Genomic DNA, 22,114 nt, shown 5'->3' with positions numbered 1-22,114 from the left:
ATTTTATCTTCTACCGTCTTCAATTTCTATCAAATATTGAAAAATACCAAGAATTAGGTATCTACTCCAAGGTTTAGGAAGCAAAAATGTTCCTGCTTTTTGTTACAGCAAATGGGAATTTGAGATATAAACTTTCCAGCAACAATTCAATAAATAAAAATAAAAATATTACTGAATCAAAACATAATGTTTCAAAATGAATCTTAACTGATAAATAAATATCAACTTGCGCTTAAACTCCCCACCTGACAGGTTCTGTGTGCCAAAGGTGTGTATGCCAGTACAGTAATGACCAATTCTGGTTCAAGTACCAAACTGCTGCCTGGGACAGAAAACTGCCAAGACAAGGAAAAATATAGATTAGAAGTATGTTATGATTGAATGAACATATAATGCAAAGGTGAATTCCTAATTTGTGCTTGTTGGTAAATACAAATTATAACATTTTTACAATTATATCAAGAAAGCATATCACAAGATCTGAATGTCTATTTCTGAATATTTGCTTTGTTAAATATAGTTATACTTCAGTCTTATTTGTTTTTTTGGGAGAAGCAATGTATTTATTTTTTACTTTGATATATCACTTTCTATTCTTGAAAATATAAATTTCGCTAGACAATAGTTGCTTATGGGCTATGTACAAAGAAAGAGTCTGGTATAATCTATGTGACAATATATATAATATGAGCTAAAATTAGAGTGGAGGGAAATTATGTGGTAAAAGTTAACCAGAAATCTGTGGACTGATAATGTTTGTAGAGTAGTTTTCTATTGCAGATTGTGGTCTTTGGCTAGATTACAGACCAAATGCCATCAGCATTGTTACTAAAAAGTGTTTGTAATGAAAAAAGCTTGCCCTTTGGCTGGAGGAATGAAGCATTTAATAGAAAGAATATTTAACCAAGAGAAAAGTGCTTGAGCAACTTGGCAAATATAAAATCAATTTTCATGCACATTCTCCAGGCAGAATTCTGTTGAGAAAACACTTTTTTCTTATTTGAGTGAAACACTTGTCCCAACAACTGTTACATGTACTCATTATCTATACATAGCAAATCTGACAACAAGATGGTTACAATGATAAAGTTTAGTTGTTTTTCATTGAAAATTTTTCTAATTACAAGCCAATTTTGGGAACAAATGGCTTTTAATGAATTTTGGTTGGAATTTATTATCTCTAGTCCATGAAATCATGTCAAATATTTTTCAAGACCTTAAATACATTTTTACCTGCAACTCAGGAGACTTAAACATCTTGGGAATGAAAGTAACATTGAACTTCAAAAGAAAGTCTTGTGGTTATTTTACAAAAGCAAACATGACAAAACACATTTCCACAATTCACAGACAAAACCAGGGGCATCATTCATACTTCTTTTTTTTGGGGGGGGGGGTGGTAGCTGCGTTTTTGCCATGTGAAAACGTTTGTCTGGCCAAAAGTTGGAAAAGCTAGGAATGAAAATGAAAACTATAGAGGGTTGGAAGCTAATTATTGTTAAAGAATGATACATGATGTTTATTTTATTCCAAGTCGTCACATTTTTTGCTTTGACCACTTTTTGATAATTTCCTTTAGACCACTGTCTGATTGCCGATTTCCTAGGAAAAGCAATCATCATACCTTGATCATTATCTTAGACCTGTAGTAGAGAAATGTGCTCCAGATATAAAAAACATAACTCATTTTTTACAAACAAATTTTGATATGCACATTATCATCCCACTGAACTGGTGATTGGTTACGCTAAATGTAAATCACTATGCAGAAACATTATTCAAGATTAAGATATCAAAGCTTTGCATATAAATGTCCAGTTATATAAACTTATAGTTATAAGACAGGACAGTATGTCTGTTCTGACGAATGCTCCAGTTATTTTGATACACTAATTTAACAACAAATTGGATTCCAGATCAGATAACAATTTTTTCTTAGTTTTCTAAAAAGCTGTTCTTGTCTTTAAAACATGGTTTTAAAAACGACACAAATATCGACAACACTTAAATCTGAAGTAAAAGGAAATCAGAATCAATTTAGAAATCTATTCCCTCCAGACCAAACTATCTACTCCCTACTTCGTGTCACGGGCAGTCTTTATTGTACTTCCTTTAGAACAGACAATTTCCAAGCATAACTACCTTTTCACTACAGTTATTTAAAAAGAACATTAAAGCACATCCATTGGGATAAAAAACTTCCCTGGTCAAATCAGTTTTGCCCTGTGAGAGGGCCCTTATTTTTGTGGTTGGGGACAGGGGTGAACCAACCCCCCATACCCCGGGTCAAGTGACACCCCTGGACACAACTAGGTGTTTTTAATAATTGACAGCATATTGTTTGAAGGACGAGGGGCAGTATTCGTTAAACAAGCTCTAAATCACATTCATAACAATTTTATGAAAATAAATTTTCAAGTTCTTACTGGTTCAATTAATCCAAGAATGCAGTTCATGAAGTTCTCAAATACTTCTTCTAGCATTATCTTTCCATTCTCCACATTCTAAGGATTGAGAACAGATAGTTTGAAAAAAACAAAATTACTAAGGAATAGTTGACTTTTCTTTCTTCCTATTCTGGCAGGGCAAACTTTCAGTCGTTTGCATGCTCATTTTCCATCTTTAAGTACAGCCATCTTAATTCAATTCACATGTTCACTGAACTTAAATTCTATTCTCTGCAAGAAAAGTACAAACAATATGGAACAAGGGTATGCCAAAAAGAAGTAGAAAAGTTTTTGCTTCTTTTTGGAAAAAGGCAGTTATGAAAACAAATTGTATCAAAATAACAATGGAAAGAAAAAGCAACACTTTTACAAGTCCGACTTGTCTACCTCAAGGACTTTTCTAATATGTTCATTATTGCATTGCTGAAATCAAAATCTGCCAGCAACACTTTTGAACAGACACAAATTGATTTTATAGTTCAAAAAAAACTTTTGTTTCAAGACACGAGCAACCCCTTCAGGAAACAAAAAGTTGCAACTTATGATACCTATCAATATTTTACTTGCTTGCTTGCATCTTTTGTCCTTTTCATCTCGGCCACATATGTTCACTAGATGTCAATTTTCTGTAACTCTCTTAGTAGGTATTTTTTAACTGGATTTTGAAAATTTCATATATTCACCCTATTGGCATTGTGTTTATTTACAAGAAAACATTCTTCAAAACTTTTGAAAAAATTTTCAAAACTGAAATAGGATAACTCACCACACTCCACTGTGAAGAGCTTATATCTAGACAGAACACAAATCTATACTGCCTTCCGATAAAAGTTATTCTTGTTGATGGAGCGAGCCTGAATGAATGTACATTATGGATATTCGAGACTTCTGGCAAAACAGATAGCACCTCCAATTCTTCATGTGAAGAAATCTGAAAGACAGAGTAAAAGGTCAACAAAATAATTTAGTGTTGTGTATGTTCTATCTTCAGGTGGCATAATGTTAAGTATTAAACCGACCTTCATTATTTACATCACCAGAAAGCACACAATGAAATACTTCTGAAACATGCAAAATGAGTTATTACATCTATAACAGATCAGCCCCATCAAAAGTGTTACCTATCAAACAAATATAATCTAGGCCTTGGTTCTAAAAACTATGAATGAAGACAAACATTAGTAATCTGTTGGCAAAACTAATGATCTAAACTAACAAACAAAATAACAATCTAATCTAATAATTCACTTACTAAGTCCTGGTTGCCCTTTGGGTGAACAGCAGAGTTTATGTGCTGGAAAAACCATTGAGCTCTTATACTTCTTGATATCCTATATTCCTTTCCCATCAAAAGGAACACCCTTCCAGCATGATCTTGGTGCAGCTCTGCCATTCTGCTTTGAAAGGTGAAAGAATTAACTTTCTTAGGGACCTTGTGTTCCTGTTTAATGGTAATTTCTACATACAGATATAAAGCTTTTAAACAGGTTCACAAAGAAACATAAAATAGAGTATTTAATTTTCATTAGATTATTGTGTAAAAGACTATTTGACACATCACATAAACTACTTTCTAAACAAAGTTTGGATTCAAAAAGACTTCAACAAAGGCTTCATCAGTTACTAAGTGACTATTACTGATGTGGAATGCTACAAATGAAACAATTATATTTGATAAGTCTGATAGACATCCAATTAAAACAATTTTTCTTTTACATTCTAGAAATCTTAATTTATCAAGTGTAGGGCTATGAAGATATGAGTGAGGTTGGATTTCTTATGAAATCAAACATTATGACATCATGATTACAATAGACATGATTACAACTTAATTTGTTGTTTCATGCATACAGATGGGCAGGGTTTGTTAATGCAATACATGCATTTGCAGTAAACCAGAAAAGAGCAAGCATCTTTGTAAGAGAGGGCAGACTATCATTGACGACCTTCTTTCTGGTAAATTATAATCCAACATTTGCATCGTACTTTTGTTCACAATCGAAAAATCGTGATTCTTATATCGGTTAGATGAATAAATATTTACACAAACCATGCATTTTATTTCAAGTTTTCTGATATCCCTATCAACAAGGTAGAAAGTTTGAGACAAACCTCCTGATATCTGGAGTTGGGGGCTCGTAAAAACGTATTTGAACTCCTCCAAGCCTATTCGTTACATGAAAAAACTATCAATCCATTTAAACACATCATCAATAATAGTTTAAATGTCCATTCTTTCGCTTCAACTTGGGCAAACACGCACCATTTCGGCCTCAAACACGTAACATGATTAACTGGCTGCTACAAGTTCTAAATCACGTTCATGCGATTTGGTCCAGCCTCGATTTCAATTCGACATAATGTTTTGTTTTTATCGTTGCATTTAGTTTTTGGTAATCGGTACACGCCCCCCCCCCCAATCGGAATTTAGAACATTAAACTTCCTAACCCGTTACCCACTATACTAGCAACCCTCAGCTTACAGGAAATGTGCTAATATTCGATTAACAGCACAGTGAATAGTGTGCTATAGAACCAAGTTCAAACCCAACTGGAATTTAAGGGATCAAGCCCAGCTGGAACTTAAGAATTATTTCGTTTTGGTACTTCAACATTCTACTTTGTTGAGACTTTCAAATACTTTGAAAACAAATCATCCCGAAAATTATTTTTATCACAACGTAACGGGACCAAAAGTGTCCTGGTTAGCAGTTGAGGCGAACAGCACAGGGAGGAAATCGCGAGCGACTTTTTTTTTTACCACACCCTTCAAACACTCGCAAATGCGGGGAAACGACCTTTTTGCAGAATTTCCCCCCATTGTTTGATTTATTTTAGCTACGGTAAATAGCAAAGTATTTTACAATTGTTATTGACACAAGCATACAGTAAACTACCCCCCCCCCCCCCTATGAGTTTTACATCGTTTTTGGACAAATCTCGAGAACCATACTTTAGAAAAGTGGGGGGGTCCGGATCCCCCTATTCCCCCCTTGAGCACGTCACTGAATGCGAGGATTATAGTGAAGATTTGGTATTTGTACCTGGCACCCGAACGCATTTTTTAGGACACTGAGAGCAGTGTCCTGTCCTTCCGCTCGATGTGACCACACCTCGTGATTCCTGATGATTATAATTACAGAGAGCTGGCAACTATCCTCACTCTGGATGAAAGTTTGGTCATACCAGGGACTCCGGCTACAGACCCTTGGGACTGTAGTCAGCGCCTCTAACAACTGAGCCATCCTCACACATTTTCACCATACATGAATCTTAAAATCTCTGTTATGGATATGATTAATGCTCTCGTGGCTTTGATTATGACTATTATCAAAATATATTTTTTTCAAACTGTTAACAAATCAAAGGAGCATTTTACTCTTAGCAATACGTTGTTTTGCTGGTACCAGCTAACTTTTATCAAGATAAAATAAGTTATGTGCATCAACACGTAAGGATCGATGCTTTCGATCTCAGACGATCTCAGCTTTCGATTCTAGGTTCTTATTCAATGAAATCAATCCATTTTTAAAGTTTCAATCCATTTTTTTAATGTTTACATTTTTCAAAGCCATTTGCATATTTATTAAAAAAGCAAGGTTTAGATTGAAATTAACATAAAAAACTGTTCTTCCAAACTAATTTGTAAAAACGAAAAAGGCGAACCTTACAATTTTCAAATTAAATACACAGTACAGAATAACGAAGTAGAACAATTCCCTCGGATTGAAAACGATCTGTTGATATTCTGAAGACTAAAGAGCAAGATATTATGTTAATGAGCTATTCATTTGATTTTGTTTCTTTTCGAGGCAAATTTATAATCTTGACCTCTAAAAGAAAAGCATGTTTTCGTATAAGCGAGGCACATAGATCTGATTGCTGGTCTCTCACTACTTCAGCCTCACCAAGTGTTAACCATTCTCAATGTTTCCGTTTCAATCAAATTATCTTTTATCTGCCAACCCACTTGCTTTGTACTAGAGAAACCAGAGAGTTGGTTCTTGACACAGGGTCGAAACAACAAATTAGTTAACAACGAGTAAAAACAGTTGCAGCTTGAGAAATTCTGTGAAGTTAAGTCTTACTTACAGTCAATTACATTTTTGGACCAGTTGCCTAATATTTTATCAAGCTCGGAATAGCAACTTAGACTGGTCTTGTTCTATACAACGGTAAACAGAAATTTTTATTACATCCTTAGAACTACCTAGTTGACTTCATACTTTTTAAGTTTCTCCATAACAACAAGTTTCATCTTTTGAAAGTTGTGATCTTTTGACGTTCATGAAGAGGACAAGCATTTCCGGACAGCGGACAAGGCGTTTTCGAGATATACAGTAGTGCCTTCGCAAAAGGGGTGGTCATTTTTAGAGAAATTAAAGAACGCAAAGGTTGCTTATTTAAATTGTCGGGTGCATAAAAAATAAGGAAAATTTCTTCCCTCATTATTTGATAATTTGACTATTGGTGCTCGCCCCGTCAGTCAAAGAAAAAATGTGAAAGCTTATAGCAGAGCTACATAGTCTCCTGCCAAACACTATTTATTCATCACCCTCATCTTCGCTTGAGCTAGAGCCGAAGAGTTCATTTCCCAAATCATTGTCTCCCTCGTCATCTTGATCCTCAGCAACTTCCACTGCATTGTCAGATTTTTTACCCTCTTCGTTCGATTCCGCGTCTTCAGCTTTTCTATCCTCGGCCTCGTCTTGTTCTTCCAAGTTGACGTCATCAGCATTTACTTGATCACTGTCTGGACTTGCGGGTTCGTCCTCGTCTTCGTCCAGCTCCTCCTCAAGCGCAGCGTTTTCAAGCTGTGAAAGTCTTGATTTCTACATCGAAAAAAAGTGACAGAAAATTTAATTCAAGGATAGGTTTAGTAATCTGAAAATAGCCTTCATTTACAGGTCAGTTTCAAATTAATTTAAAAAGCGTGTATAAAAATATTCAACACAGGTTTAAATTTGCTATTTTCTGGAAAACTCAATAAAAAACACCTCGTGTTTAAGACAATGCATTTTTCTTTTTTCTTCGACTAATGCGTACATACTTTTCAAAATATGAAAGCATGCTCATTTTAATGTCAAGGTTTTGAGTAAAACAGGACATTGAAAAATTATACATGCTTTTTGTAAATTTTAGCCGTTGTGGGTCACTAAAGTTAAAAAAAACAGAAAAATGCTGTCTTTTACTACGAAATGGTTTCATTTCTCAATTAAGAATTACCATTACTAGGTTGAAACAAGTATTGAACTATGGAACAGAAGAACCCACAACAAACTCACGATCGATAAATGATTGAATAAGATATAATAAAACAAACCTGCAAATTCAGTTCAGCTTCTGTCGGCTCTCTGTTTCGCACGACCAATTTGGAAACTGCCGAGCTGATTCCTCCTGCACCGCCTTTAGCTCGTCGCTTGTTCAGCTTCACCCTAATCGATTAAACATGGCCAGAGGTCATTCGTGAAAAGCAAAAGCCCTTATTTTATAAATATTAGAAGTCAAAGGGTTTTTTACATGTAATTATATCAGCCACATTTTGTTGGAAAAGCCTTTTTCATCATGTCGAAAGTATATAGAAACTCGACCTTCTGACTCCCACTTCAAAGATCAAAGATTAAATCAGAGTTGTGATATAAGAAGACCTTTCGTAATTCCTCACAGCTTCAAGGTATATTTCAAAGAGATAACATTTGGGGGTAATTTCGAGACAAATAAAAAGGTTGACTGTGTTTGGGTATTTTGAAATGTTATGGAATCTTTTGAATAGTTGCCAGATTGGTAAGAAGGGCTCCCGGCAATTGAAGTTTTAAGTGGTCACAAATGGTAACGTGAATTTGGACCTGCCACGCTGTAAGGCCCTAGTGATTAATACGTCACAAAAGTTATTTTCACATCAGCAGAACCACTGTCAAAAATCTTTAAGACGAGGGTGTGACATCCAATTTCAGGTGTACTTAGGGGGGATTAGAAGAGAGGGGGATTCTGCTGGCTATAACTGCTTCCTTTTGAACAAAGGATGTTTAGCAACTGACAAAAGAAAAATCTAAGGCTTCAGCAGCCTTGGAAGGAAAACTTGAATTAACAGGCTTTCGCCGCAAAGCTCATAAAATAAGAATATATAAAGGGAAGAACGCATAGGTATTAGAGACTCGTGAGCCTCTTTACGGAATATCGTCAAAGTGCCAGAAAGGCTTATTAATATTGCGAGGGTGTTAAAGAGAAGACACAGTGTTAATCAATTATGCACATCGACAGCACAGCGCGAACGTATACATTCTGTCTTACCGAATCAGTAAATTGGACGAAACAGCTAAATTGTCCCTATGCTTGAACTTCCACCATCATATATTCAATTGAAACTGCATTATATGTTTTTTCGCTATAATTTATTGAAATCCTAGTTTCATGTTTGAGCGTTTGTGGCCTTGATATCTCTCCCTCCCCTCCCTCCTCTTCAGATAGTGAAATATGTGAACAACCACTAAACCCAAAATCAGATTAAAAAACAGTCGCCTTCCTGTAAATGCTTGCTCTAAAATGTGAAATAAATTCTTTGTTGCTTAAGAAAGCCACGAAAAGAAGACACAATTTAACAAAGTGCAGGGAATACCTTGTTTGTAGTTCGTTGTAAAAAGCACCTTCGTTTTCTCGCAAAGCAAAGAAGTAGTTTTCCTGTGAAAAGAGCATTTTTATGAAACCGTGTTGGGGGTGAACATGAACGTATCGTAAAATTCCGAATAAAAGCCAAGGGCTTAAAATGGTTCAAAGACCATTTTGGGGGCTCATATTTGAGGAGGGCTATATTCGGGGGGGGGGGACTATATAAGGAAATTGACGGTATGTAAACAACTGTAAGAAAAAAAACATTTTAAAACATGCAGGGTGATATACCAAAAGACGGACAAATATGATTTTTTGTTAATGACCCCACCTCATACCCGGAACTAGCTTTATTCTTGACACTCCAGTTGTATTCCCTGGCAAGCTTATAATCACTCCTAAAAGAAAATTGTCTCCATAATAAAAGAAGATGCTGATTTATTTTCGTTACACAGCATTTGCCGATGAACAGTTCAATATCTAGCATAAAATTGTAAACAAACAATATTGCAAAGACATATTGTAGGCAGCTTCGCAATCTTTGGTCAGTCGTTAAGTTTATCGATAGTGATACGTCAGCTACGCTCACTCACGCACTTGTTACAAAAAATGGATTATGGTAACGCGCCGTTGTATGACACTTAAAAAACCATATATGATTCTAATTAAGATCTTCCCACAATATTGAAGATCCTTCAGGATAACAACCTTGAGCATTTGAAGGAACTGTTTGCAATTTTGGTAGGTCATTGAAATCCAATTATAGTCAAATTTTGAATGTACTTTGCTCTGATTTTAAGAGTTAGGGCGATAAGGCTTTCAGCGACGCAAGAACCAGATTATGGATCTCAATCCCCATGAACAACAGGTGACCACAAAAATCATAGAATTCTAGTCAATGTAGTTTCAGTTTAGAAAAAAATTGCTATAGAAATACTCTAATAAAAACAGTAATATCACAACATTTCAAGAAACTTAATGTAAATATTACTCGCAAAATGACTGCTTCAGTTCTCTTTTTACGTTGCAATTACTCTCCTTTGATAGAATATAAAGATATTTAGGACAGGAAACAAGTTGCTGAGGATTTGCGTGCAGAAAAGGACTTGGAGCAGTGTCTCTTTGGAACGGATCCGCAGCATAAACAGCAAAATGTGCCTTAACTACGACCCGGGTACACTCTAGAAGGCATACTGTCATTTTCAATTGAGTCATTTTGAAGCGTGGGATAATGCTAAATTAATTGTTTTAAGTGGATTGTTGCTTCTTCGTCGCCCTTTGCCGAGACAAGAGATAAGACTGAAAGAAGCAGCACTTTGAAAAATGAGTAATAATAAAGCACCCCTACGCAGTGTGAGCATTAACAATTTTGCATCACTTTCATTTGAATACAAATTACTAAAAACTGGTAGCATTGTGAAAAATTGACCGAAATAAAAGAAATAAAAACGAATAAGAAGAGATGCGAAGGTAACTTAAAATGGTCCCTAGTATCGTAAGGTCTTTCTGCAAGAAATTAGATACAGAACGAATACTAACTCATCTTCGCTTGCAATTTCACTAGGATCGGCTTCTTCTCTCTTCCTTTTACGTAGTGTGTCATCACTTGGCAGAAAATATGCAACAAACTGATCACCACTTTCGTCTTCCATACCCCTGTGCGCAAGAAAGAAACATCATGACTAAATCTTGATATAAAACTCTGGCAGTCATGAAGTCTTGACAATATACTTGTGTTAGCTCATGAAAAAAATGTTATGTAAAATTTACATTTTGGCAATAGTGATCTTCATAAAGGTTAAAACTTGCAAATGAGCGCAAATCGTGGTCATTTTATAAAATAGAACGTAAGGATGATAGCAAGATCATAATTTGTTGTTCAATAAGCATTATTATACGAAATGAAAATTTTGAGAAGAAAATGAGACACAATTTCGACTTTTCATGTATGAATTGTCTTTAGAGTAATTGGATATAATAAAAAGGTAGTTCAGACTTGTAATTTAGACTAAAGTTTAGTTAATGTTGAAAACTTAATTGCTGCCATCTTATCTTCTAAGCTTACATTGATAAAAATGATAGCTGTTAATTCGATTTGATGGTGCCGAAAGTGAATAATTTATAACAGTTATTTTGTTAACTCCTTAATGTAAATCAATTCGATTTCCAGTTATGTTTTGTTGCTTTTCAAGAGTTTTAACTTTAAAACTTTTTATCTGTATCGATTCCCTTGTACGAACTTCATAAGTTACTCTAATAAACTGGTTCATAAATTACTTACTATTGAGTGTTTCTGTTTCTCCTTACTCCTTAAAAAAAATAAAGGGCTAAAACAAAATATTAAAGTGTGGGATATAACGAACTGAATACAAAGGTTTTACCTGATCATGGCATGAGACATTTCATCGATTGATGCTGGATCAGCCTTGCCTCTTGGAGTAGGTTCCGTATCGAAAATCACATGGGCACAAGGCATATGCCAAAACTAAAAAGCAACGACCAAAAAACTAAAAGACTAAAGAAGGACCAGATATTATCAAGTGAAGAGGTATTGAGTTTACGCAAATGGGTCAAAATAATTGATTGGTTTACTTGGACGTCAACCCAGCCATTTCAATAACTGCAGAGTCACTACATCCAATTGCAATAAACGCAACTTTCATTCAAAAATGGTTGAAAATAGCACAGATGTGAAACTAGAATAAAATGTTTTTCGAAGAAAAGTTGATGACACCTCTTGGTTGACAAGTTGAGAGGCTAAAAACCAATTCTCCACATGCTTAGTGGAATCGTTATACCAAAAGACGAACAAGAAGAAGTCAATCACAGTGAAGAAAGACATTTACGTAAATAGTTTGAAATTTTATAGAAAGAAACTGTAATCGTGGTATAACATTCTAAGAAAAAACTAGTGATTAATAAATACATCAGTAAGCGGGAAAAAGGAAATAAAATCCCATTGCATTGAAAATTATAAGATATAAAAATACATGTGAGAGAAAAAGAAACCTACACTGAAATCAGGAAAAACAGGCATTATATCAACTGGCTTCAATCTTGGATTAGCGTGGTGTGCCGTTATCTGAAACAAAATTTGAAAAACATCATTGCAGAGCTAATTAAGGGAAAATATAATTTACTCCTGTCTTATAATTGTCGTCACATCAGATTGTAGTTTCAAAAAGAAAAGCTTTTTTTTCAAAATAGGCAAATTCTCTACAAACAAAAAACCTATATTTCCAACATATCTGCTAGCACTCATCATTACGTTTAGGACAGCATCTGGTTAATTCCTTGGGTAACATGAACCATAAACACAAATCAAAAATAGTTTTACCAGGTAACATATTCGGGAAGTGAATAAACAAACAATGTAATTACAGGTTTCTTTGCAGCCTCAAAACTTCCTTCAATTGATTGAATCTGAGCTTCGCGATCCTGTTTATGACAAAAGGAACCACATTGGTTAGGCAAATCATTCCTGAACAGATGCTTAAATATTTAAGAATGCCACATAACGATGTGAGATGATTTCCAAAATTAAATATGATGTTTGTGTTTACGAGAAATCAATTTATTAATATCAAGCATGTGCGAGAAATTAGTGTTATACCTTGTATAAATCGATTCCTTTCATTTTCTTCTTGACATTAAATCCGACTCTGGAAAGAAAATCGTTAATGAGATTCCATAAGCCACAATAATTAGGCAAAGAAAATTATCGAAGAATGAATATCTTATAGCATTTACAAAAATGATTAGGACTGGAAACGAAGCAAAGTATAACCAGAGACCGCAGCTCTACCTTATTAACATTAGTTATCAAACAACTATCTAAACTGAAGGTGGTGAGGTTGAGGGTTTTGAAAGATGCACAAATTCTACTTTTAACTTACTTTGTTTCAACCATATCATTGCATGTTTGAAATCTGTTGAATTCTGTTGATATATACTGTGTTTTTCTCAGCCACGTGACACTCTTGGTATGTTGCCTTTGTCTATTCAAAGAAGAAAAATCAATTCAATACAGTGCTGGCAACTTGAAAATGTATAATCAGAAAGGGTAGAGCAGGAAAGACACACTGTACTCTGTTCACCTATCACTCTGCTCCTCTGAATTATCTATTTTTCTTATTGTTTATTGTACCTTAGGTTGATAACTAGGCACCTTTGATTCTGTCAAGGTTTAACAGATGAAGACAAAAGTGGAGAAATTTGCAGTGTGTTTACTTTTAGTTAATTTGATATCATTTAAACGTTTTATAGAAAGAGCTTTTGAATAAATATCTCATTATAATCAGTATTTAATGTACATCAGTAAATTATATTTAAAGTTTTCCAAAGTTGCTGAAAGTTCAGCTTTCAGGATTTGTAATTGTTTTTGTAGAAGTGAATGATTTAACACACACAGCAGATTTGGATATCATTAATTTCTAATTAGATAAATAAGACAATACCTAAAACAGCAAATCTATCTTGCTATACTGAAATACCTTTTATGGTCTGCTTGCATAGTGAACTCCTCTTCCAGTAATTTTTCATCTGCTGGATGCAGTTCTTATGACAAAAGAAAAAATTATTTGTAAAATTGAAACATCATGATGCAGAAAACCGAATACACAAACTGAAGTACACTGTAGAAATACATCCTTACAAGAAATTGTTATGAGTGTAATTTTGCCATAGCGTGATTAATCAAAAAGTTAGTGGTAATGGTACTCAGTGCTTTCCTTCAGATCAGATAATCATAGATATTTCAGGCAAAACTGTATGCCTTTGAAGGGAACTTTTGAAGGTTTAAAACTTTTTACACCTTACTAGCCCATTTAACGCTTCTAAACTTTAAATAATCTGTTAATCAAAATAGCATCATTGAAATGAAAGAAAATAACGTGGAAGGGTTTTGCACTTTATTCTCCATTATAAACTCAACTTTGGTATAAGGTGTTCACAATTTTAAGAGGACACTCCATTGCAATATTCTACTCTTATATATTGACCTGCTAGATGCTAGAGTTTTTTCTGAACTTATTTGCAGCTTCTTTATCAAAACTATTTAACAGTTTGACATTTTTCACATCAATAAAAGCAAAAGAGACACAGAACAGAGGCCATCTACATATATTGATAGCATCAACTAAAGGGAAACACAAACATAGAAAAAGGCAAACAGCAAACAAGACTCCAGCAGTCAAGAGAGGCTTGTGAGACAACATGTTTTAAAAGAAAATGATTTTCATCTTTTGATACAAGCAGAAAATTAAAGCACTCTATAGTTAATTTTTTTCTTTTCAAAACAACAGCTGACCAAATAAAACTACTTAAAATTTGAAGACCTTACCATTGTTAGATATACTGTAGGTATCAGGATCTATCAAATCTATTGTTACACCTAAGTCAGGCTCAGTTAGCAGGTCATGTTTGTAGCTCCTCTCCAGAGAAGTAGGCTTGTAATGGATGAACCTGAATGAAAATTAAATTGAATTTCATTGTGGCGAGGTAAAAAATGGATGCAAAATAAAGAATAATATAGTTAGAGAAAAATAACACTGGTTACTGAAAAACTAAACATTTTACCTGTTACCCTCAAAAGGGTATGTGATGAATTTTGCATCAAATGGAATATCTGGCAAAGAGTTATTGTATTTTACTCGGCACACAAAGTCACTTTTCCTGTTGAAGGAAAACTGTAAACATGAGTTTCTAGCATATAGTAAATGTACTTACATGGGTCATGATTCAATTAACAATGATGAAACATAATATAGATATTCACTCATTTGTTATGTTCTTAGAGAATCATGCTACAAAAAACCCCTCATGTACACAAAAGAAAAATTAAGGGAGCATTTGTAAAACAGTACAAGTTATATTTTGTTCCTCAACAAAAAACATCAAAAGACAGCAATTTCTAAGATTCTACTTAAACAAAATTTTTAAGCTGAATATCGTTTAATCTGCTTTAACACAGCATTTACTTTGTATACAACTGGTCAAAAATTAAGGATAATTTGCTATCAGTTAAGTTATCAAGAACATTGATACTCACACAATTCTCCCTGACCTGCAAAGAAAAAAATACATTTAACTTCAAGAAATGGATTGAAAGTAAAGCAAAAATAACATTACTGAAAGAAAAGACCTAGCTGTACTAAGGATATGAGTTTAAGTTGTCTAAAAGGTAAGGCACATTCGATTTATGGAAAAAGCTAATCAACAGAAAGTGTGAAGCATTTCACAGGATTGATTCTATTTTGCTTTTATAGTCCTTAGTATGGGGAGAAGACCAGACTTTGAGAGCAAGTTTCTCCAAGGAGATGTGAAATTGAAAAGGGAAACCTTTTCCAATTTCTTCAAATTCTAGTAGCCAGACTTTCAAAGTACAAAATGATACCATGTTCGAAACTAACAGTAGTTCTTAAAATAATGAAAAACCCCGGTAAATAAAGGCTTCCATAATTTCTTTATCTAAGTTTTAAGTTGAGGTCTGAAAATTGCCTGACATTTTGGCCAGGCCTTACCCGGAGATGCAGGTTACAGCCTGCGCCTACGCAAAACCCACGCAAAATAAATTTGTGAGGGCTTTTTTCTGCTGGTGCAGTTTTTCAAATCAATGTTCTGATTTAATCCTCGTAGTTTAGCTTCCCAATGTTTGTTCTACTTACCACTAAATATCAGGGTGTTAGTAAATAAAGAGAAAGAGGTCTATGTGTTTATCACATGTTAACAAACTATTGTTTTATCTGCTAAAACTTGCAATGAAATAGGAAATGTGTTCGCAGGAAAGGAATAACATATAGCGTGATTAACGCTGCAAATAATAGACCATTCCCCTAATTACGTCATGGCGCAATGCATTCTGGTACTTGTAGTTAAACCTGCGAATATTTGTTGATGTTTTGTATGGCGATCCTACAAAGTTCTATTATAATTTAACGCTTTTTGCTCAAATAGTCAAACAAATAATGAAAAATATGGCAGAATGTACCGAACAGCACATCTCTAGTTTTTCTCAAAGCTCTTGCACTGGAACCAGTGGCGGACACTTGGGGGGGGGGCGAGGGGGAGCGACTGCCCCCCCAATACTTTAGAGAACAATGATCTTTTGTTCTAAAACAATGGGAAATGTGACATCATCTTATTAAAACAATAGGCTTGCCCCCCCAATATTTGACCAAGTGTCCGCCCCTGACTGGAACTGATGTCTCAGAAAGCCTTTATGGTTTGTTTTGCGATTAGGCCAAATAAGGAAAGCAAGCAGTTCACTCTCAATTGCCGAGAAGACGATATTAGCCTCGAAAGATATGCAATGGACAGGAAAGGTTGGAGCAAGTCAATCCCGGACAAAAATTTTGAGACGAAATGCAATTTTTGTAATTTTCTACTTTGCCTTGCCCCTGTAAATTCGAATCCCCCCTTTCCCCCTGAAGCAATGTTGTGTTTGTAGTTCTATCATTTTTGCTTCAAAATCATGCATTCAACATTGAATTGGGGAAGAGGGAAGATATTTTTCATAGGAAAGAGAAAACATACAGTTTTCTTGAAAAGTCTCAACTATTTTTGTCCCAGATTGAAGTCTACCAAACTTCTGAAGTGAACAGCTCAATGGAAGACTCCTCTATAATTAACTAACAATACCAAACAGCGCATGTGCACCTTAGGCTTGACAGGGACAGAACTAAAAAACATAGATATAAATTATGAAAAGAAGGCTATTTACATTCGGTATTTGTGAAGCCCAATATTGCTGGGAGGGAACTGTTATTTCTTGTGAAAGCCAAGGGTTGTCAATTAAAAGCATCTAGTATTAATGAAGATCTGTTTCAAATCTGGTAGGAAAATATCTGGGACCCTGCTAAGAATGATGAATTTCTTTGTTTATACTGCAGCAATTTGTCTTGAGCTTTTCTTGTGCTGACATATAATTCTTGCCCCCTCCCCCCGAAAAGAATGGGCTATATCTAAGCTAACAACATTTGGCAAATCTTTCTTAATATCAAAGCCTTTATCAGGTTTGTTGGGAACTTAGTCATCAAGCAGTGTATAACTTTACAGTCAGATGTAGTATAATCTTGTAAATTGGTTTAAAACTTCAAAACCAAAAACAACAGTGAATAACCCTTGTTAATGGCTTTAAAGAAACTGGCACCTCATTGCTCCTTCTGTAATCACAACTACATAATACTAGAAGCATTATCCCCTTGTTCCCATATTTTTCACTTTTAAGTTTGTTTGGCCTAGGCCTTATCAAATCATATCATTGCTCGCTGTCAAATTGATGTCAGAACGACTTTCTGCAGCGCTGATTTTCAGGCAAGAGCTTTGAGAAAACCTTGGAATGTGCTGCTCTGTTTATTCTGCTGTATTTTCCATGATTTTCTTTATCATTCGAGCAAAGAGCGCTGGATTATAACAGAACTTTGTCCGATTGCTGTACAAAACATAAACAAATGTTTGCGGGTTTAACTACAAGTACCAGAATGCATTGCCCCATGATGTAATTCAGGAAATGTCTAATCAAAATGAGAAACATTACACCATGCTGTCAAATACGAAACAATTTATTTTCTCAAGTCGCGACATATAAACTGGCATTCCCAAAAAAGCCACATTTGACCCCGCAAAAACTAACAAAACTTTGCTATATTCCAAAAAGTTATGTTCCTCTTTTTTATTGTTTTAAGAAGTGGTAATACAAAATTAAGAGGTATAAATATACTAAAAATAATGTGAATAATGATTAAAAGAATGCACTTAAGCTTTGACAGCACTTAAACAGCTTTGACGGCACTTAAGAACATCATCTTGATTGACAATCCCTTTACTGGGGCCTGACCGTAGACTGGGGCGCCCTATACTGGAGGAAACGTTACCAACGTTGCTCAATAAATTTGGTTTTATATTGTTATTATTGGTAGTGTCTTTCGCGTACAGGCTTTTAAACATTTTCACTTGCTGTAAATGTATTCTTGAATGTTTGTTTGCCGATAAGGCATCTTGCTTTCAATAACTTCTATCATCGCAACAACAATGCGCTGGTGGCACTTGAAGGCACTTCAGAACTTAATCTTAATGGATAAACCCTTTGCTGGGGCTCACCTGTAAACTGGAGCGCTCTTTACTGGGAGAAACGTTACCAATATTGCACGTGCGAAGCACAGAACCTCAGTTTAGACCTATGCAAAATGCATCTACAGAGTTATGAATATGAAATTTGTTACTTGGTTGGCAGGCTCAACGGGCTCAAATATTTGGAGTATTTTCCAACTCGGGATAAATGCTTCTTCACCTTGTTCTAGAAGTTTTAAAATGCTTTATTTACTTTAAGTCTAGAAAATCCTTATTAATCTCAGGGGACGATTGTGTGTTAAAACTTGTTGAACTTTCGTGAGTAAATTGTATTAATAGCGAGCAAGATAAATCAGCAATAAATAAAATCAATTTTGTCTTCTGATAAGCAAAACGCAAACACTTACTCCCTTCTTTCACGTTGACTGTCTTGTATAGTGGGAGCCATTTTGCAGCATCGATCAGACTGTGTAGCATCTGTGCCTCTGCATCGTCTCGAGGCTAGCTTAGGCCAGTAGTTCACTAGTTTGGTTAGTTGGTGAAGATTTTGTTGATTTCAAAGGTAAGGAATGATATCACTTTCGACTGTTTAATCCTATTTCAGTGTTTTTCGTTTAAAGAACTCAAGTTTCTGTACGTTTTTGGCTCCGACCCTTCATCCTCAGCGTACTTTGGTATGTCATAACATAACACTCGGCAATTGGCAATAGGCCAGGAAAAAGAAATATCTGTAGGTATCAGAATGGAGTATAAGTACAAGTCTGTGGCTTATTTTCGTGTTGTTTCGTATGTCTCAGATTCCACTACAAATGCTTCACAGTAAAAAAAGTAAAATCATCGCATACAGCATATGGAAGTTATTCAACTGCTAGAAAATAGAGAATTGGATATGAAAAAATACGTTGTATTTTCAAAACATCAGAGTAGGAGTAGAATGTATGCCAGACTGCAAGGTATTTTTTATGCGCAAGAAAAATTTTTTTCTACCTCAAATGCCTAAAGAAACAAATCATATTTGCTAAAAAACAGAAATAAAAGTGATTTTGTTGATAGGCTTGTCACAGATTGGAAACCGAGCAAAAGTCATCATACTTATGCAAATGCTTGAAAGGATAAGCAAGTTCACGGGACCAGGAAAATCTATACTACATAGCGGGCATCCTACTTGAAAGTATACTGTAGTATTCCCAAATATTAACAGTGGAATTTATTTTCAAATGCATTTTTTCATTGAGATGTGTTTAATTTTGCTAACTTTTGTTTCCTGTATTTTGATATACTGGCTTTGAATTGTCTATGTCACTTGCTTGAATCCAAAAAGATGACTAGAAATGTTTTAATTGATGAGACATTCCTTCCTCGCAATCTACTGTTTTGCCTGATCCAAAGCTCGCTTGGGGCTTGCGTGAGTGCCAGACTGGAAACTTTGCTGCGCGCCCGCAATATATTGCCCGCGCACACATCTGCGCGCTTTTGTTGCATATTGGCCGCGCAAAATCCCCTAGATCCCTAGACAATAGCATTTAACATTATTAACAATAAAAATAACTAAGGGTGCATGATTTCAGGTGCGCAGTCTCAAATTTTCAAAATAAACTTGCCCGCGCAAGAAGCAAAGTTTCCAGTCTGGCGTGAGTGCTAATTGGGTCAGCCTGATCACTTGCGTCAAACAAAAGACATTCAGAGACATTCAAGGCTCTCTGTGTTCATATAAAAACAGGTTGAATGTAACTTTTCTAGCAAATTCACCTGTTTAAAGAATTGTGAGATTGGTGATTGTTGCTTAGCTTGAATTCAAAAATTAAAATTTTCCACATGCTGCATCTTTTGTAACACATAAAACATTTTGTTTGTTTTGTTTTCACTTGTTTCCCCTTTTTCACTTTTGCTTTGAACAAACCTCTAGTACAATCTTCATGAGGTAGGTGTTTAAGAAAACTTTGAGAACAAGTGTAAAACTACAATTCGTTTCTGAATAATATCACTGTTTGTCTGTTATTTTGAAGGCTCTATTACAGATTTACAAAGTGATCAAAGTGTATATTTTCCGAAATCTGACCTGATCCTTTTTAATAGATGAACATGGATCTCTCAGACGAAGAAAAGCATGCCCTAGAGTTAAGAAGGGAAAGGTCTAACAAAATAAGCAAAATCATGGGAGACTATTTGCTAAAAGGATACAAAATGCTTGGTACAAACTGCAACAGATGTGGGGTATGGACATATTTTATTAGTAAAATGCAGTTTGATTATTTGGTAACAAGCAACGTTTATAACAATGCTTTTATTCAACCAACCATTTGCTGAATTTGGGTTAGTGCATTCCCATTTCTACTGTGACGCTTATTGTCTGTCATATGTAGGTTTTGTAAATCTCCTCTGTGTCTCAAAGAACTAGGTTTTTAGTAAGCCCTTGAAAGTGTTATTAGTAGAAGTTTATGCCATAAGTGAACAATTATATTAGACTGTTTTATTGAACAAAGACTTTTATTGGAGCTGTACTGTTGTGTTAGGGAGCATGCGTGTAGATACACTCACCCCAGTATTTATAATAATCAGCAAAACTTATGTAACAAAAGCATGAGAAGGAAGGAATGAAAGATCACTTTTCCAACCGCAATTTCTTCATGTTTGCTTTATCAAAATGAGTTATGATCAAGGTTTTCTATACCAGGTAAAAGTTTGGTATCCCGATTTCACTTATTTATTGTTATCATCCTTAGAGAATTTTTTTTATTCTTTTCACACCAATAAATTGATCTAAAACAAAATAAACTTCATTATAAGCTGTTGGCATTGTATGGATCCTTTTACAGACAATCTTGATGAGAGATAGGCAGAAAAATGATTATTGTGTGGCATGCAATGATATTGATGGCTTAGTTAACTGTGATCAACAGCACATGGGACAATCACATTATCAAGGTAAATGTAAATTCTAATGTTTTTTAGAACTTCTTTCTAGCTTGGTTAGTGATAAGTTGATATGATATAGCAATGAGTGTGAAAATTTGAAGAGATGTCTTCATCTAAAAGGCATTCATTTATATTTAATTAACATTATTTTCTATTTCATACATCAGGCAAGGTAGTTATAAAATATTTTGTTTTCTAAATATATGATTTAATTGTAAGGCTCTTTTGTGAGTTTTCTAGCATTTTATTTGTCTAATTAAACTTAGCCTGGCAAAGCAATAAACAATCGTAAAGTTTGTTTCAAATTGCCCTTCTGATATTTGCAGATTGTTCCAAAGAACCTAGGTCCACTACATATAGCCTGATGTTAAGATATCATTTTTATAATAATGCGGGTCTATCAAGTCAAAAGATAAAATTTTGAGACACATCACTCAAGCAACAGGCAGTCATATCAGTATGAACAAGATGTCAATCCTTTTTGCAACTGACTTGCTATTCTCTGTCTTCCATGTTATTGCTAACCTGTTTCACCTTTAGCAGTCTGCCTATTACAAAACGTTTTGCTTAGTCACATACTGTGGCCTATGCTGTTTCGGTACCTCTACAGACATGTATATATGGTTCCCTGAAACAAATGCCTTGTTATCAGTTTATTTTTGTAGGTACCCAGGCTAGGGAATCACGGTTGGCACAAGAGAGTCTTGCACCAAATCACAATGAAGCAAGATATTCTTCCAGTGGTCAAGTCTCACAAACTGATGACTACAGGGGAATAATAAAAGAGGCAGAAAGTTCAATTCTAATGAAGATGCAATGGGCAAGTATTGCTCTAAGAAACTGCAGTGTTGAAGAAAGTTTCAAGTTATTGCAATTGATAAACTCATGTTATGACACTATTTCTAAATTAAATTCTTCAAATAAATGAGTATTTAAATTAAAAAAATATTGCACACTTGTTCACTTTCTTTGAACATCTTATTCAGTTCAGTACGGTCCAGTTTATTTATTTATGGCTTTGAAATGCAAGGGGATGTTGGGTTGTCACATTTTTCAGTTAGAAATGCTCAAATTAG

At 34.8% G+C, this 22,114-nt stretch overlaps 3 protein-coding genes across 4 annotated transcripts in view; 1 reads left to right on the top strand and 2 right to left on the bottom strand.

Annotated features, from left to right (window-relative positions):
* The window catches only part of LOC135693269 (KICSTOR complex protein SZT2), a 38,134-nt gene extending 33,335 nt beyond the window's left edge, over positions 1–4,799 (bottom strand). The window contains exons 1-5 of one of the 2 annotated variants that reach the window (XM_065211713.2): positions 4,560–4,799; positions 3,700–3,844; positions 3,214–3,378; positions 2,427–2,504; positions 246–335 (exon numbers count right to left, since the gene is read on the bottom strand). In XM_065211713.2, the coding sequence (XP_065067785.2) occupies positions 246–335; positions 2,427–2,504; positions 3,214–3,378; positions 3,700–3,840 (474 nt within the window). In that variant the 5' untranslated portion in view covers positions 3,841–3,844; positions 4,560–4,799. The remainder of the gene's footprint in view (positions 1–245; positions 336–2,426; positions 2,505–3,213; positions 3,379–3,699; positions 3,845–4,559) is intronic. The other variant, XM_065211705.2, reaches the window with a different exon arrangement.
* A 1,173-nt stretch (positions 4,800–5,972) lies between these two features.
* Positions 5,973–18,662, bottom strand: LOC135693302 (RNA polymerase II-associated factor 1 homolog). The gene is made up of 15 exons (XM_065211743.2): positions 18,530–18,662; positions 15,103–15,117; positions 14,631–14,726; positions 14,395–14,516; positions 13,547–13,610; positions 12,950–13,051; positions 12,667–12,715; positions 12,435–12,491; positions 12,067–12,135; positions 11,435–11,538; positions 10,593–10,709; positions 9,385–9,451; positions 9,064–9,125; positions 7,771–7,882; positions 5,973–7,279 (listed from the first exon to the last, which is right to left on the bottom strand). The coding sequence occupies exons 1-15, from the start codon at positions 18,568–18,570 to the stop codon at positions 6,992–6,994; spliced, it is 1,365 nt and encodes a 454-aa protein (XP_065067815.1). The 5' UTR covers positions 18,571–18,662; the 3' UTR covers positions 5,973–6,991.
* On the top strand, positions 18,543–21,991 carry LOC135693310 (protein ZNRD2). The gene is made up of 4 exons (XM_065211754.2): positions 18,543–18,684; positions 20,199–20,336; positions 20,939–21,047; positions 21,704–21,991. Exons 2-4 carry the CDS (start codon positions 20,199–20,201, stop codon positions 21,964–21,966), a joined length of 510 nt encoding a protein of 169 aa, XP_065067826.2. The 5' UTR covers positions 18,543–18,684; the 3' UTR covers positions 21,967–21,991.
* Positions 21,992–22,114: the final 123 nt, after the last annotated feature.

Source organism: Rhopilema esculentum, chromosome 10 (genome assembly GCF_057945365.1).
Source record: "Rhopilema esculentum isolate cy_ngs chromosome 10, ASM5794536v1, whole genome shotgun sequence".
NCBI classification, from domain to species: domain Eukaryota; kingdom Metazoa; phylum Cnidaria; class Scyphozoa; order Rhizostomeae; family Rhizostomatidae; genus Rhopilema; species Rhopilema esculentum.
The sequence above is the reverse complement of the archived record's forward strand: the minus strand, read 5'-3'. Positions and strand labels throughout refer to the sequence as shown.